General features: G+C 38.8%; 1 protein-coding gene across 3 annotated transcripts in view; it reads left to right on the plus strand.

Moving 5' to 3' along the window:
• LOC121598749 (serum response factor homolog) overlaps positions 1 to 18495 on the plus strand; it is a 118559-nt gene that overhangs the window by 18670 nt on the left and 81394 nt on the right. For all 3 annotated transcript variants that reach the window (XM_041926004.1, XM_041926003.1, XM_041926005.1), the window contains one exon: positions 6607 to 6855. In XM_041926004.1, coding sequence (XP_041781938.1) covers positions 6607 to 6855 — 249 coding nt within the window. The remainder of the gene's footprint in view (positions 1 to 6606; positions 6856 to 18495) is intronic.

Below are 18495 nucleotides of genomic sequence, written 5' to 3' on the forward strand. Positions count from 1 at the left end.
GCTACCGTTGACAGTTTCCGATTTAGTTTCTTCTTTGTGTTGGTTTCGTTACGGTACTCTTGTTTTGTTAAAGAGAGTTAAAGAGCGAAAGAATCAAACGGCTGTAAGTACGTCGTCACATGACGTTTTTGGTTTCACGTTTTTTTACTGCTGTGACTTAGTGAAAAATAGTTATCTGCGCGTGTCGTTTTTTTCAGATTGAGAAGCCTCCGTTCCACTTCCCAGTGATTTGCTTCTTTGAAAAGATTTTTTGGGAAAGATAAATCTGATAAATAAACCACCACACTCTTTGTATTCTCGTGGGATGTCAGTTTCTACATACCGAACCCGTGATCTTATCTTTTTGGGATAATCCGATCGAACAAACGTAAAATGTTGTATTTCTTTTTTTCTATATGAACAAAAGCGCATGGTTTGCTCAAAGTGTAAATGTTATTCAGTGTTGTATTTTCGAATAACAATTGCGGTACATACAAATTTTGTCGTGTTTTGTTCTTGATGTGATTGTATTTCCAAACGATCGCATCAATACTGCAATGTATTTTTGAGATTTAAATTGAACGACGAAAGCTAAATGTTTTTCGCACGAGACCTGAACCATTACTTGCTTATCTTTACACTTAGGTAGCATCTTATCGGATGCTGCTGACAATTTAGATACAGTAATTTGGATACGATCAAGCTAAAATTCTTGCCAGATGCAAGATACTGTAATGCTAGCTTCCTGTTTTCCTATCTGCAAAATTTACCTCTCCCATTCCTTGATCGAAATATCTTGCTTTGATGTAAATCAAGATGCTTATCATGAAAAGAATGCGATCAGCAGATATTTCAGCCAGCTTTAATTTGAATTTCCTTCGGTTCCATTTCTCGTATACGTGGGCCACTCGTGTAAACTTTCGGTAGGGAATTTCTTTAAAGTCCTGCTTTTCGATAACACGGCGTGACAGATGTGATATCTGCTACAAATTTCTCTGTACGAAATGATCAACTGGTTTCGGTTGATTATTTTGTTGTTGTTGTTGTGAACTTAAGCCCATTTTCATGTTTTAGCGTACAATCTGGTCGATCTGATAACTGCGTGTGATGAAAGCCGCCCGAAATTGTTGTTGTGACATTATCAAGATGAATTAATCATTTTTATTGCCGCTTCCGGTATCTATTTTCTACTACAGCGCCTTGGGATAACCTAGAAAGAAATGTACAAACAAACTTATTGAGGGTGAAATAGTGTTGTGTTCTAAGTATAAGCGGTTTGATCGTTTCTGGTTAAAATATAGTGTATATATATATATATATATATATATATATATATATATATATATATATATATATATATATATATATATATATATATATATATATATATATATATATATATATTGTATATCCTTATTTATAATCATTAATCATATAATCATTTATAGTCAATATAATCAGCAAATCACGCAATAACGCTTTTTTTGTAACGCAAACAGTTTTTTTTATTTTATACCTTATTATACTTCTATACTTTACTATACTACTATACAATACTATATATTTGATAAGTTCATAAAAAATTAAATGAAAGCAAATATAGTAAAGTCATCTTTAAGGAGCAATTTTAACAATAAGCTATTTGAAAAGGTTTATTCAAAATAAACGCACAAAACTAGCCACAAATTGATCGAGACAAAAGTATTTCAATAAAAATTCAGCCATTGTGTTAGAAGTATTTGACCGTTTTGTTTGTATTTTGTACCGAAAAGAACAGCCTCACACGTGCTGAAATGCATGGGCGAACTTCCTATGCGAATGTGAACTATCTCATGAATTTTAAAACTATTTGTATTGCCTCTCTTTGAGGTGGATGCTTCTAGTACGGAGAACTGTATTCTGTCTCTGTCCCTATTTCTACCGCTTCTTTGGTTCCGATGTATTAACACCTAGTACGGGATTACGTATTGCAAAATCTTTAGTTTCTCGAGCACTTTATGGATGCTTATGTTTAATCATCAACCACTTGAGTGCCCCTTCTTGCCTTGGGTGGTTTGGAGTACGATTCAGTTCGTACAATATATAATGGAACCATAGCAGCGTTTGGAAAAATAAAAAACGAGGAGGGTGGCTTACGAACGTTTAAAGATCGACGTCTGTTCGATCTTTTGCGCAGGTCAGAAGCGCACGTGAGATTGGGTGAACCTGCGGTGGAATGTTTCCATTTTTGCTTTTGCCTTTTAACAGTGCCCTCTCAACCTTCCGCCGGGCTCATTATTCTTTAAAGTGCCCCTTGCACCATGCCACGGATCGCTACTTATTCCGTAGAATCACACACATGCAGCGTAAATTGTAAAACCGTTTCGAAGTTCTGCCGGGTGATTTTATTATTTATTTATTTTGCACCTTCATGTTTGTGCGACCCGTTTGAAACGTTGATGGTTTACGGGGATGGGGAGACGGGGTGTGGAGCAGTTGGGCGGAAGATCGTATCTCTGTTTCCTTGCCAGCATCCCTTCAGCGCTTTTATTTGTACCGCCGTTACTCTGCTAACGGGCGACACGAAAAGCGCGCGCCGTAAAGTCTCGTGCCACGTTTGTTCACACTTTGGTGTCGGTATGTAGTCTGGTATCTGGCGGGAGGTTATGCTAATTTCGCGCACAATTCGCGTACACCCTCACCTATCTTACGGTTTCATACCATTGCCTCTGCTTCTTGGGCATCTACATTGGACATTGGAGCGAAGAAAATCGGCAAATGACGTTTCTTGATCAAGCGAGAAAGAAGGATTCAGATTCGATGTGTTGTGGCCGGCGGTATGTGGTGTTACGGCAGGATAGTGCTAAAGATATGCTACTGTCCGGCGGTGATCTTAAGTCTCTCGAAAAACGCATTGTCTTTGGCGGCTTGGTGTGATTGCGGTTGAATGCGGTTTTGTTTTTGTTCCCCTCTACCCTTGATCATCCCTTTCGCAATGGATGCTGTGTCGCGATGGTTGAGAGAAAACTTAACACCTTCACCTTCCGGTTTGAGGCAGATCTCTTCTTCGGTCGTTTACTGTTTTTGTTTTGTTTTTACATTTCGTAAAGCATGTCATGCCGCCTTGGTCACTGAATTGTTACCTGGCCACCCTGGCAAGATTTCAGCTCAAGCATGATGCAAAGGGGCCGAAAAAGTTGAAAGCGAAATCCCTTACCAGAGCGAGCGCAAAACAATTCGACGGTGATCGGAGCGAATGAAGTAAAAGCAAATTCTTCCCCGTCGAAGGTATAGTGAAGAGACGGAAGTTAGAAAGAGATGGAAGCCCTTTACCACTTACTTCTTGTGTGGAATGACTTACGGAAAGATTGAAAAAACATATGTTCGAACATAAATTCACACTTTGGGGGCCACGAATGCAATGCACAAAGAATGGCACCGACACGGATCTGTATCCGACCCGAATATTCGATTAAGTGTCTTCTTGCGTTTCTGTCCGACCCAGGGGAAGCACGATCCAGCAGTGGGATTTGAGAGGTTACGACGAAATATGAAATACAATCGTTAAAATTTCAAATAAATTCAGGACACGGTGGCCCACAATTTGGTTTGTGTATACACATATTTGTGATGTAGATCAAATTTATATTATAAAAGTGGTTTTGGATATAACTCAGTAAAAACGGTGTTTTATTATGGTGCTTTTGAGTTGATAAAAATTCTTCTATTTGGTGTAACACGTCCTACGCGGACATGCCGGCATATACAGGCTATCGCGACTTAATTCATTTAAATAATTTCGAGACACTACGCAGCCGGTCCATTTACCAGGGACGCTCCATTCTAAGCTTGAACCCATGACGGACAAGTTATTGAGTCGTTCGAGTTGAAGACTGTATCAAGGGACTGCCTCTATATACGCTATTCATTATGCACTACATATCTCACAGTTGAATAATAAATTATGTATATGATTGATAAAACCTTTGTTTCCATAAAGAAACATGATTAAAAAATCATGCCAAAAGCCAAAATAAATTTTCGAAAATCTACAATGTTAAAAAGACCATTGATGAAATTCAGGAATTAATAGTTCGTTTTCAATAGTATCTTACCGGACAATAATTAAAGTAGGTATTCGGTCACTGTTAAGTGTAGCATATTTGGGGTGATTTACGAGAACAAGTTCCTTCATTGATTCTAATAGAGCACGTGCATAAACAAATGTTCATCAATTTCGACACTGTGTAATGATTGTCGCCATGTTCACGCTATCATTTACATGATGATCATATCGATCTGTAAAATTGATGCCTAATTTCAAGGGGTTGCACGGATCCCACAAAAGCGAAGCCGTAAAAATCGATCTCATGCCATTGGCATCGCGCACGTGCTCCCGTTCACTGATTAGAAAGCACAAAACCCTCGATAAAATCGATTTCGGTTCATCAGTGTCCGTAGATAGGATGATGTCATCGGAAAAAGTGTGCGTGCATGCGTGTGTTCGTGTGTGAGCTTGAATGAATTAATAGAACTATCCCCTACGGGCAACCGAAGCCGGCTTACGGTACCCAGTTTCGTGTGGTGTCCACCTGTGTGTAATATGCAAATTGATTTAATCAACGTGTATCACACATGAACGCCCCCTCCAGCGGTAGGTGTCATAAATTTGATTGAGTAGTATTGAGGGGAGCTAGCGTTTTGCGCAAAAAACATGCGTAGCTGAGACATAGCGGGGATAAATGTGTGTATGTGTGTTGTTTTAGCAATGGCTTGAAACTGGAGGAGATTTTACTGGTGAAGCGGATGAAAAACCGTCAAGGATCGCATCTGTGAGGGCATAATAAGATGAGGTTTGTACAGGACTCACCATGACCAAGATTAGCGTTGGTGGAGTGTGCGCAACAATAAAACCTTCTTCACTTCACAATCTATGAGCTACTTCGAAATCTACTAGATCAAACGATACGCAACCAATTTGGCGTGTTTCTGCGTATGCGTTGAGTGCGGTGAATCATAACCGGTTGCGAGGAGAACGGTTCACTCGAAAGGTTCGTCGCTTGGTGCCGGCTCAAATCATTCGATGTTCAATCAATTGTCTTACGTTTCAGCTTGAACCAGTCACGGTAGGAAAGTTGTTCCCCGTGGTCACAGTTAAGCGATGAAATGTTGGCGCCCAACCTGTGCGCGTGTGGAATGGATTCTCTGTTCAAGTTTTTCTTTTTTTGCTGCTCGGCAAAGCTGGACAGTATTGGGACCTGTTCGTTCGTTAGTTTATTAAGTTGTGCGTAAGCATGGACTTTTGATTTCGTCGCGTAGATCATCTACGTGGGTATCTGAGGCTTAATTAATAGCTTAAAAGCTCATTATAATATGTTCCTTTAAATTGAATCAAACCCTCGGGCTTCGGAGTGGTCAGTTTGCCTATGTCAGACTTTCAGCCCACACGCACGCCAACAAAGAAGTATTGAATTATTTTTTGCCAACTCAAAAATGATGTTGTTTAGTGTCCATCCGAATTTGCTTGTATTATACCGGTTCTCGATCTTCGTTTTTTTAACGTCAGTAACAAGCACGCGTGCTAACGCCGGAAATATATGAATCCTAAAAAAATGTATACACCTTCTTTCTTTCTGGATAATTTACAGTGTCGTTGATTGAATAATTTATTTCCTTCATCTGCGATGAAACGTATTATAGTTTATTCTGGGGGCTTGATTTCATGTGGGTGGATGAATCGTTCGGATGTAAGTATTTTGTTCGTTGTGGTATAGGTGTTCCGTAGCTGGGTGGAAAGATGTGTAGCTGTTAGTAAGGTTAAGACTCTCATATAGCGGAGGTCTTTGTTTTTGCGCCCTTCGCTATGCTGGAAGGTCGTTTGTGGGAGGCTTGAGAGGGCGTATCTGATGCCTGTTGTCGCCCCTAGTTTTATTTTGCATACGATGTCGTCTAATTTAATAAACATATCCATTTTGATTTCCGGCGGCTTTAATCTCAGTTGTAGATGAATGAAGTGCAGCAGGTGTATAATAAATCGACAAGCAACGGAACAGCATGCAGGAAAAATACAATTTACAAACACAAAAAAAAAATTAGCCCTGGCTACAATTCAGCTGGTGTGTCATTTGAAATTGCCTCATGTAAAATAGTTTTATTTTGAACAAAACATTAACTATTGTTAAAACTTAACTTTTAACATTAATGTTATTAAAATTATGTAATCTAGTAAATAATATATTTTCATTCGTCATATGAGATGTGAATGCAATGGTTATCATACACATTTATGAAGATTTCAGTACTACTCAACGACATTTAGACATTTTTTACTATAATGACATTCAGAAAAAAAATACATTATCGAACATTGTTTTCATTAAATATATCGTAGATATCATCAGATTGCGACCACGATATCATAGATTTCGACTCTTTAACTTCAGGTTGAAGAGACAGATATTTGACTGACGACCCTTTCGACTTACACTTTTCTTAGGGACATTTTTTCGGTCCCAAATACAATCGTATATCGAGGGTCACCTGTACTGATAAACATTTTTCTGAGCAGTAGAAATATGTAAAGCTTTTTTCCGATGTCACTTTTGAAATCATTAACAATGTTTTGTTTGTTTATTCTTTTCATTACAGGCATATGAACTGTCGACACTTACCGGCACGCAAGTTATGTTGCTGGTGGCCTCCGAAACCGGTCACGTGTACACGTTTGCGACCCGCAAGCTGCAACCGATGATCACGTCGGAGGCGGGCAAGGCGCTCATCCAGACCTGCCTAAATTCGCCCGATCCACCGACGGGTTCATCGGGCGACCAGCGCATGTCCGCGACCGGCTTCGAGGAGACCGAGCTCAGCTACAACATCGGCGACGAAGACTCCAAAGTAAGGCAATTAGTGTACGGCCACGGCCACCACGGGCATGCTCATTTAGGTCACCCGCAGACCGGCCACTACGGGCTCGACCAGGGCTTGATGCAGCAGCCGTACCCCGGAGGCCAGGGTTCCCCACTTTCCCATGCCCAATCCTATCCGCCGCACTCCGGTCACACTCATCATTCCCACATCCCCCATCACTCCCACACGCATATGACTCATGCGCACGCGCAGCGGTAGTGTCTTCTGCTGATGTAGTGTGTAGCGCCGCGCAACTATTACCAACCTGCAGTACATACGCATACCCACAAAAAAGGGAAGGAACTGTACTCACCATTCCACACACTCTCCTCTGTAGTTATTGTTTGCACAAGAAGGGGAAGGTAATACACACAGGCAAGATTCAGCATATGACACAAACACTTCTTTTTTCTTTTTGTACTTTTGTTGATGTTACTGGCATCAAAGAGTGCCTGGTAATTATTGTCCATTTCTACGTGTGCAAAATATATGACGATGAACCTCATATAAACAGTGAATGTTGCAGGATGAGATGAGCGTTGCTCACCAATTCGTATGCGCATGAAAAAATTAACTGCCGAAATGTTGGTACTGATGCTTGGAATGTGAAATAAAGAAGCTGTGTCTCTTCCATCCGGGTTCCGCACTGCAATGCATAAATACAGTGTAATAATTTATAAATAATCTTAAACAATTTCCACAACGATCTCACACCACGAGGAGGATGTAAAAGTAATAAGTTGAGGAGGAATACAAATAATAAAAAGAGAAAAAAGAATAAGCAGACATATCCAATCACCAATCTCACGCAGCTCACAGTGGGTGACTTTTCGTTTGCAATCGGTGCGCGCCTGTATGGGATTGAGGTCGTATTGAGAAAATCACTTGTTTTTTGTTAACAGAAGCAATGTCAATATTTGCAATCCTGGATTTTTTGGCAAGCGGCAGACATGTGCAAAAAAGTGTCGCAGTTACTAAATTAAATACTGCGGCTTCTGGTCCGTACTGAAGATATTGATTTTGCAAAACGTAATGTATTGCTACACACAAACACATAGTCATTTTGTTTTGTGTCCTCAAAACTATGTGACGGTGAAATTTTGATGAATTTATTGAATATCTCTTTGGTGCATTTTCACTGTTGAATCTGCATCTGCTTTCAGGTATCGATCTTCCGCCTTCTGTTCGGTCCGGTGCCGGGGTTGAACAATGGAAAAATACTATTCATCACCCTGTGATTATAAAAATGATTTAAAAAAACGCACACACTTGATGTTCAACGTGCGTGGTTCTCTACAGCACATTGAATATTTACCAACACAACGATCGATGAACGTATCATTTTACTGTGTTGAGTGTTGTTTGACAGTTTTTATTAATTATGCAAAAAGCGGTAGAAAACTGTTCAAATTAAGAAAAAAATTAAATCAGTTTCTTCAGATAACTTGATGTTTTATATAAAAGAATTCAATGTACGGTATTTTGAATAAGAAAGTGGCAAGAAAACTTAGTTCCGCACCAGGTCGTTTGTTTAGTCATAATTCTCAAAAATTATCTTTTTCGGCGAGTTATCAGTTTCCATTGATACGCTAATTGTTGTAAGCGTCCGAAAAAGTTTTCATCCAAAGTTGCACGTTGTTGTTGGTTCAAGTTCTTTGTTTGTGATCGCAACATCAAAGACGACCAGCGCCAGATTCCGGGGTGCTAATTGATAGTAATTCACTTTTGCAGACCGAATCGAAAAAAGTCGGAGGTCCAGTTACTTTCATTCAGGTTTTCCTCTGCGCTGTTCGGTAGAGTTAAACAATCTATTAAATTTAGACATCTTTTACAAACCCATCAAGTACCCAAGTAGACAATCCTGAGTGAGTGTTGACACAAGCGTAGCAGGGAAGATTGATAATGTTGCCCATCAGCAGAAGGTTGGACTACACCACATTTTTGCGATTGAGTGTGTATTGATGATGGTGTAAATCTTTCTTCCTTTACACGACATTTTCCTGCTTATCTCCTTATCATATCCCTATTTCCACCAAACCCCGTACAAGCAAATAAATCATCCCTTGACCCATAAATGAGTATGCCCGTGTATAGTGTTTGCGTGTGTATGTGTTTGTGTAAGCGTTGGCGTGTTATTGTTTGTTGTATGATCGTATTTATATTTAATTCGTTAGTCGCGTTCAAAATTATTCCATTTCATTTTACTTTCCTAACCGATACGCATCGCTTTATTTGTTTTGTTGTTTTGTTTTCTTTTCGTTAAATTTATTATGCGTGCTACAAAATCCCAATTTCATTCATTTAAAAAAAATGAATCACCAAACAAGTATAATAATAATAAGTGGCGAAGCGATGATCATAGAAAACTCCAATTCTATCACTAATTAAAGCACATCTGACTTCAATTGTTGTAGTCACCATAAAAAAAATGTAAATCTATCACAGACATATCAGCAAGAATAACATGTAGCGACGCGAGTAGATGATAGTCCAAGTTATTATTGCATGTAAGCTTAGGAATTTGTTGTTAGGCGTAATTTTCGTAATTTTGCTTTAATTTTGTAAGTAGAATAATCAAGCGTAAGCGATCCAGTAAAATTTACACGTGAAACGGTAGGCTATACCGTAATGACGGCATACGCCTCAAAGCGTCCACACAAAGAGTAGTGAAAAATGTGTAATATTGTAGCGAATAAGACGAATGCTTAGGCAGCTAGATGCCAGCAGCGTAGGGCAACAGCAGTACGCTTAAGGGCTATTTATTCGTTTTGAGCATGATTCTATGCGTTACTTGTACATACCAACATTCAAAGGCTAGTATGGTCGAGCAAACTTTGGCCAGAAGGGCATAATGTTTGTCTCTGAAACTTAAAGTGTCCATTCTGAAAGAAATAGTGCAGCTGTACAAATAGAAAACGTTCGAACAGAGCTTGCATTAACGCTGCTGGTATTAGATGAATTTAATTTAAACAAAACACAAACACACTGATCATGTATTAACTTATTTAAAGATAATTTTCTTTTTTAATGAATAAGTAAACAAAAAAGAAAAGCGACAAGACGAATCTTCATTAAACCCCTGACCCATTAATATTAGTAATAGTAAGTATATAGGGTAGATAAAGAAAATTAAAAAATGAGTAAACCTATGCAAACAATATGAAATGAGCTTAAGGCACAACTCAAGAAAATAAAAGAAGGTAAAAGATATAATCAAAACCTTGGCGCAAACCATATTGATACAGAAATCACATCTAGCTTGTTCAACAATACAATAAGCATCTGAGTGATTACATTAAAAGCAATGAGAAAATGAAATATTTAATCCCGTGAATTTCTCGATCGTCGTTAGTGCCATTTCGTGTTTCACTGAAAAAAAAGAGATAAGAATGTTTAAACCGCATGATTTAGTGTGATTTTTTGCATTTTCTGTATTTCTTTCGCTCTTTTGATGGTTGGAATCAAGTGCTTTATAAAATGTTTATGGAAAGACTGACATAAAATAAGCATATTTATTTGATTGTTTGTAGTTTTTATGCGTTACTCTGGCTAGGTAGATGCATGCTGCAGTGAGATTCGTTTCAACTACGTTTGTTGCTTTCCATTTTCATCGTTGTGTGTTTCAGCAGAGTGAAGACTATGTTCACTGACTATGGTAGGTGGTAAAAATGTGTGTGTGAATCATCTTTCAGCAAGGTGGAGTTTAAGCAACGAACTACTATTCCGTTATCTTCGCTTGGAAGAAACATTTAAAGTAACATGTAACAAAATGTTCGGAATGGGAAAAGAAAATTTGGGGTTCAAAATTACTTTAATATTATCATCAACTTCTACTACATCCATAACATCCGTATTTCACCTTAAAAGCAAACAAGAGATGAAACACATAATTCTCTTGACAAAACTGATGGTTTAGATCAGTGATTGAATTATTAATAATTCATTTTTCCCTGGGCCGGCTTCAACGTGTGGAGTGATTATACTTCTCGAGTCATCGACAAGCAAGCTGTGCAACCGAGCGATGGATGCTGTTGGCGTTTAGATCAATTGCTTTGCCATTAACTTGAATTGCACTAGTGGATCAAGGGACATGAAGTTAATGTTGCCATAGTATAATTTGTTATGCGGAACAGACATCACAATGATTTATTCTCGGCTTGTACAAGTCAATGCTTTTGATATTTTTGTTTCAAGCAAGAGAACGCAAGATACTTCAACTATGCCTAACCTAATTATGCATGGCTGCATTATTTACTACGCTCCTTTTTATAATACATTCCAACATTGCTACACACCACACAGCTTATCACTGTACGTTCTGTAGCACGTCCGCTCACCACACAGCGAAAAAAGAGGCCACACGGTGTAAAGTATTATCCATCGGAAGTGAACCCTACAATGTGCGAAGGAATGTGCAGTATTTATTTGCTTCCTTCCTGCACGAACGTTTGGAATTGGAAAATGCGCATCGGAAATCGTACATTGCAGTGCGAAAGCGCTTGCCGCTGACACAGTGTAATTGAGAGTGTGTGAAAACAATTAGTCTTGCTATGCGTCAATACGATGTGCTTAGTTTTTCAACCGACCAAGCTCTCCATGGACCGGAAGCTATGGACGAGAAGTTAATTATTTATTCCGGTGTGACACTTCGTTCGAGACGCGTGCTAAGATTGATTGATTGATCAGTTTGATTCGAAGACATAAGAAAATGAACACATACGTGAACCTCGTAAAGTACGGTGTGATAGTTAGCAATCGATTAACGCGTATACATTTGCATATATTGGTACAGTGCACGGAATCTGCATGTGCGTCTCGCGGCTTTGATATGATGAAATTACAGCTCAATCATAACGATCTCAGTGTGTACTGTTGCTATGCAGTTACATTTATTGTTTATTGATCGGAAATATTTTCAGCGGAAAGCAGGAAAGCATCAGGCATTGCGAGTGCTTTTTTATTTAAATGTTATGTATTGATATGCAAAAGTAACACCTTAAAACTTAAACATAAACATACCTTAATAGTAAGGTACTAAAGAAAGGATTATCTTGTACGTACGACTTTCTGATTGCAATTTACAGTAAGTTGCTAGTCATTCATAACGAAATATTTTTGTCATTTTAGAAAGCGATTGAAATGCTTTATAATGATTTGGGCATGTTTTTAAACAAATCATAGGTCATATCGGAGGCTTTATTTTAAATTAGCTTAGTATTTGCAGAGTTTTTCATGAATTTTTGTTTTTTCATTAAATATTTTGAAATCATCTCACGGTTTAATAATCGTTTCTGTAGACTACCAAAAACTACCAAAAATCATGTAAACCCAGTATCCAGTAAAAAAAATCAGCACGTTTTAACTCGTGGGTGGTTTCACTTTAGCTATTATGAAACTTTCAACGCTTTTTGACGCTTCTGGGCGGTATGGTCTATTGTTGGTGCGTCGTTGAAGATTTCCGTTTCAATAAGTACCATGCGCTCTTAAGCCATCTGCTGAAGATATAAAGAGCACGCGGTGGCAGAAATTATACAACATTTTCTGTTGTTTAGGTGAGGAACAGGTCATTAGGTTAATACGCACCTTTTGTTCGAGCAGTATATGTGATGACGATTTTTTGTTGTTGTTATAAAAAATATGTTGGCACCTCAAGCTGTGTAGGAAGGAAACCTTATACGCAAATAAAAGTGCTTGAATGTCGCAACGCCCGGCGGACAGAGTGAACGAGACACTCCCAATAAAACTTTCACGTAGAATATATGCGACCAAAAGTGTCTGGTGGATGACTACTTTTGAATTCGTGCTACAATTGCATCATCATACGTATAATTTTGTTCTAAATAGGAAACATTCATTACGTAGAATGCTGCTATACGGCTTTAGTTAAACGAAATACTTAAGATCGTAGCAGGCTCAACGGTATGCTACGTTTGAATCTCATTGAGTTGTACAAGTAGTCATAGAGAATCGCACGCAAGACCGAAAAACACGACGCCGGAGAGTGTAGTGTTTATTTTTGTCAATTCGAAACGTTCTGTTGCTTTTGGTATGCTCAGCTTCATTCATAAAACGATCGAAGCGTTACGATAAACATGACCTGATCCGGAGGAAGTATGTATATTTGAAGACCCCCTCTAGTTCCTCAGACCGCTCGTAGAAAGATTTCCTGCCAAATATGCGAATTCTTCTCTCGTGTTTGCCCCCTGAGGAGATACGGGGAAAGGAGTGCTGGCGTCACGATGCAACAACTGACCCTATTTGGAGACCACCGTGTCGTGTAGTTCGATCGTTAGGCCACCTCGGCTTACTGAGGCGAGTCTTTGCTAGTGCAACGAGCAGCTGTTGAGCGTGACTAAATATAGACACTATGCCGGTTGCCAGTTTAGTGTGGCAGGTTCCATAACCCTCTAATAGTTCCAAGTGAAATAACTTTTATCACAATTATTTTTTAATGCGGGAAATATGACCGAATCATGTTATAAATTTTATTTAAAAAAAAGATAAAAAAAATTGTAATTTGGTTGAGCTATAGGCTATATTAATCGTTATCTTTGAATAAGAAAAAGAAAATAAAACTTACATAAGTATATCAGAGCACGTTCGCCTATTCCCAGTACATGTTATTCAGTCATAAATAGTCCCTTTTGAAAGTATGCATGCAGTATCCTATCGTGCAGATATATTGGTCACAGCACGTTTTTGGAAGTGTAAATATTTCACTTTTCTGGAAAGTGTTCGCTCTAATTAGCCATAATGTCCCAGCGACGTATCACCGACGATGACTCAGTGAGTGGGACTATGGTAAATGTATTTCTAAGTTTCCCCTGAGCAAACGGCAACCTTGCACGTGGGAAGGGGATGCAATTCAAATGCTAGCCTCCCTATGATAGTTGAACCTGACAGAAATGGAACGAAAACATAACGCTCTATATGGCTTCCCAGAATACGGTTGATCCATTCTAAGCGATGATGTAAACGCGCACACACCGCAACACCGAACCGGCGCAGTAGTCGTTTGGTTCGCATACACTGTCACGAGCGCGTTTCCGCTTGGAACTACACGTTGCTGGGGTATTGCGGTGTGTAAAAACTATATTTTATGAGTGTTGAGGCGTCAATGATTTACGGAACGCAAGCAAGTATTTTCCATCGTGGAGGAAAATGCTTGTGATTCCAACTCACGAGAGAATCTACTTTCGTAGACATGGGGGAGCAGTCTGCCAATGACCGGTGGAAATGAATGTATGTTAATTACTGTATGCTTAGCCAACGCATATTTTGTAATTTCATCATACCATTTCGTTGTTTCCAACTTCGGGGATCAGCTACAAAATATTAAGCCTGCACTTACCAAATGAGTATCATAAAATCTGTCAGCAAAGCCGTTGTATTTTGAACACGACATGATCGAAAAACTGGAGTTGAAGTTCATTTTCTTGAACTCCATTTGAAATCAGAATAGAATAAGTCTTTATGATGTTTTGCCTAACTAAAAAAATGCTTTGCTTTTCTTACTTTTTGTGTCTGCCAAATGCGGTTCATGCATCTCATTCTTCCTTGTATATACATTTAGTTATAAAACAGAACTGTAAGAATGGTCCAAACCATACAAGTATAGTAATGTAAATGGTATTCTACTACACTGCATACTTATTGCGCCCCCGTGGGGCCATTAGCATTCCAAATGTAGTAATGCAATGTTCAATTTTCGATACATAAAAAGTAAATACATGTTTTCAGTCATATGTTCTATTGTTTCGCGTTCGGTCAGAAAAAGCTTCATCAGCTACTTCTATCATACCTGTATTTCGTCGAAGGAGCAGAGCTAATAAAAAGTTTACAGTCCTCATTACCGAATATACATCGCTCTAGCATTGGGTCATCAGTGTGGCAGGTGCAATAAAAAGGCATACTATATTCATCATACTGGCAAAAACCGCGCCCCAACAAACTATAGGATGATCCTTGCTTGAGGATAATCATGGAGCTGGATCTCTCTGAGGTTCGCAATACCTGCCATAAATGTCGCGATCAATCAGACCGAACAACTGAACAAACGGCCGTTAAACGGCGGTCTTGGAATAAGCAGCAGTAGGAAGACGCTAGCGGGCGAAATGTGTTTGTACATTCGACTGGAACATACGCCATGCGCCCGCTGGTCGTACTTTTTGAAAACAGAATAAAACGTGCTGTTTTGGTCGTAAAGCTTTCTAAGTTATAGGATTTAAAAAATTTCAATACATTGCTTAAATCGCTGTCTCCCGCTCTCTCGAATCAAATGCGAAACCTTTCTTTTTCATCCTGTACGATGCATGATTTTATAGTTGAGCAAAAAAGTCAAGATCATAAAGTCATTGGAAAAGCATCATTTGCACACGAGCCATTGCTTTTGAGGTTGAAATTGTTGGAGGAGCATTCTGTTGTCCCTTCACCAATCGAACTACGACACAGTTTGATGTATTGGGCAACGGACCTTCTTGGTGTACCTTCTTTTACGACAGTTTAACAAAACAGCGCCACCAATGTATGAAAATTGAAATTGAAGTAAGATAACTACTTTCAAATTTACGGTGAAAAGTATGCCGCACGATAGTATTGGTATACCATACGTTGATGTGATCTTTACCTTTAGTGTAGTCTAATCAGCAAGATTAACTGGCGTCATACGTGTGCAAAATTCACTCGTGGGTGTTAAGTTGATATCAGTGTCTCATTTGCATATCGGGTGCTTTCTCATCGACCAAAATCTTGAGAATCAATCAATGTCTAGGGTTACTAGAGAGTTCAGAAGATGGACGGAAATAAGTTGACTTAAGGATGGTGGACACATAAGCTGCATACTCGTAAAAACGAATTTATACAAAGAAACGGCATCTCATAGTGTGTATGGAGACTGTAAATCGTTCGTATGGTAACCATAATACTTCCAATATTACGGGAAAAGTCGTAGTGGCCCAGTTGAGGTGCTCAAACATGTGGTTATAAAAATATTTACAGTTGCGATGTATCAACGTTTCAATAGGTTTTCGAAACCGATTTGACCAAGCAGCCCAAAGTAGTTAAGGGTGGGAGATTGGTCGGTGATGGAATCATTTTTGGAGCAGTTTTGTTTGCACTACCCCTGAAGACCTCGAATCTATCGTGGCTGGAGCGTGGTCCGGAGTTTATATGTTTTGATACACCCACGCGACTTAAAGTGCCTCCTCTGCGTCATTGAAAAGTTGAAGTTCTCATTCATTGAGAAGCGTGTGGTAATGTTGTACTGCACACCCGTTTCACATCATCTTTCGTCATACGGATTTACCTGGGCAGTAATATTTATATCCGTCCAATTCATTCATACTCTCTGTAAGCTTTGCTCAGTGTTACCTGAGAAAGCCTTTAGGGTAATTGCGGTGGAACGTGTCAATGTTTGCCTGTTGATTCTTGGCACACAGTCTATAGATATTTAATTAACTCGAACATAAGAAAGTGAATGCGTGCCATGAATTCATCGCTCAGATTATTGATTTATCAATGTGTGCTAGGAGGCACCATTTTATCACATTTTATTTAGGAACTATCAAAATACTGCGTGTGTGGTTTCGAAGTATGTAACAACAGCTAAGTGATTATATTTGATAATTATCAAAATAGGTAAATTATTACCTCCAAGTAACTTATTATATTGTGTTGAAGTATAGTTAATGTTTGTATGTATTGTGTATGTATGGTGTTGGGTTATCTCACTTCAAGGGTCCTTTTGACGTCCGTTAAATTTAACAATAAAATATCAAATATAATTGTTTTCTAATCTCGATCATGTATTTCTTCTTTGAAAGACCGTCAACGGCAGTTAAACATAAAACAGAGTTTTAATAGGAACTTTAATGACCTTAAATTATAAATAATATCGCTATTTGAATCTTGTTTATATTTTTGATACATTTTAGATTTCCAAACAAACAAACAACAAATTAACTATATGAAATCATTTCATTTCATATTTGTATTGATAGTCTACTATAGTCGTTTTAAAATAGCTGCCACTGTCAAACAATCCGAATCAGTGTAGTTAAAAATATAACCATACAATGAATTTTTTTCTGCATGAAATCGTTTAAAGTGCACCTTTGCTAAAGTCGGATCGAGCGAAAATAGGTACCCACTGACGCTGTATGACATGTTATGGTTTTGTCCACTCGACAGCTAATAACATAATTTACACCGATCCGAACCGATAAATTACGAACCTCCTCCGATCGTTCAGGGATTAAACAAAAGCTGAAATAGGGCGGCATAGTGCGGCAAACTACAGCTCAAAGAACAACGAGAATCCGCCAGTTAACACAACACGCTCAACAAAGTATGGCATTATTAGTATCCGAGTAGTTTGGAGTTTTTAGTTAAAAGACATAAACAGTGTATTTTAAAGTTTGTGTTACAGTTTTTATTACAATGAAAGGTTTAAATTTATTTAATGTATTATTTAAAACACATGAAAAAATATACTAGTATCGTATGATTAAACGAAGTTAAGCCCCATGGTTTTACCTTCTCAGACTTAAGACTAAAAACTCATAGCCAAGATACCATGGACTTTACCTCGTGAGGAATCGCATTAAAATTGGAAATAAATAAAGTAAAGAGCGTATAACTCTACATTAATTTACTTTTAAGAAGATTTATTAGCCGTATTACCAGCGGCATTACGAAGTGTGCCCTCCCTAAAGCTTTTTGCTCGCTTTTTCACTTCAAGCAACCCTGACCGTTGCAGGACGTTTTGTTTAAGTTTATTTCACTTTTATTCAGCTGAAGCGCGCCAGAAACAAAAAAGATGGTTTAAATCCACGAGACAAGAAGACACGGTGCTTGCTTGCTCTCGGCGATCTGCTTATCCTCCCACCTTTGCGTCGGTCCCATTATGCTGATGTTACTGTTATGCGATGTCGATGCTGCCGGCTGGTCAGCTGCTGTTGGTAAGTTCCACTGCCTTGCACCGAACGAGATTGAAAATTTCTTGCTCGGTTGGGCCGACCGCGTGTTGGTGCATTATTTTATGCATTAATTTAAATCAAGAGCCTTCTCCAATAGGACAAGGAAATGCACACGACAGGAACGTGCCGTTCGGGTTCCTTTTGGGTAGAGTACGTTTGCGGCGCGTGCACGCGTCCTTCTCGAGAATATGTAAACATACAACGATGTGTACATACTCACACACAGCGGACCCTTACGATGCGATATTTAGGCCGGAACACTGATTCTTGTACGGTGATAAGATTTATAGAGACAATCCTGGGCAAGCTTTCGCGAATGAACGTCGCTAAGGGGAAGATTTATGCATGCACCAAATGGCACCGAAACGGAGGTGTATTGGTTGAGAATAAGTTAAACGTGTCGTAGAATTTGGCATGAACGGTCGTTGCACTTCGGGCAGCCGGTCATGCCGGTTCTGTCATGAACTACAATTGAAATCTTTTAAGGATACCAGCGCTCTCATTCTGTTTAAAATTTCGTTTTGCTAATTGGCTAAAGACAAACTGTTTAGTGTCAAAGTTAAAGAAATAATAAAATTCATTGAAATGGTCAAAAACTATCATGGACAATGCATACCGTAAACGTAAATTCATAAAAAATTAAAAACATTAT

This window comes from Anopheles merus, chromosome 3L, assembly GCF_017562075.2.
Source record: "Anopheles merus strain MAF chromosome 3L, AmerM5.1, whole genome shotgun sequence".
NCBI lineage: Eukaryota > Metazoa > Arthropoda > Insecta > Diptera > Culicidae > Anopheles > Anopheles merus.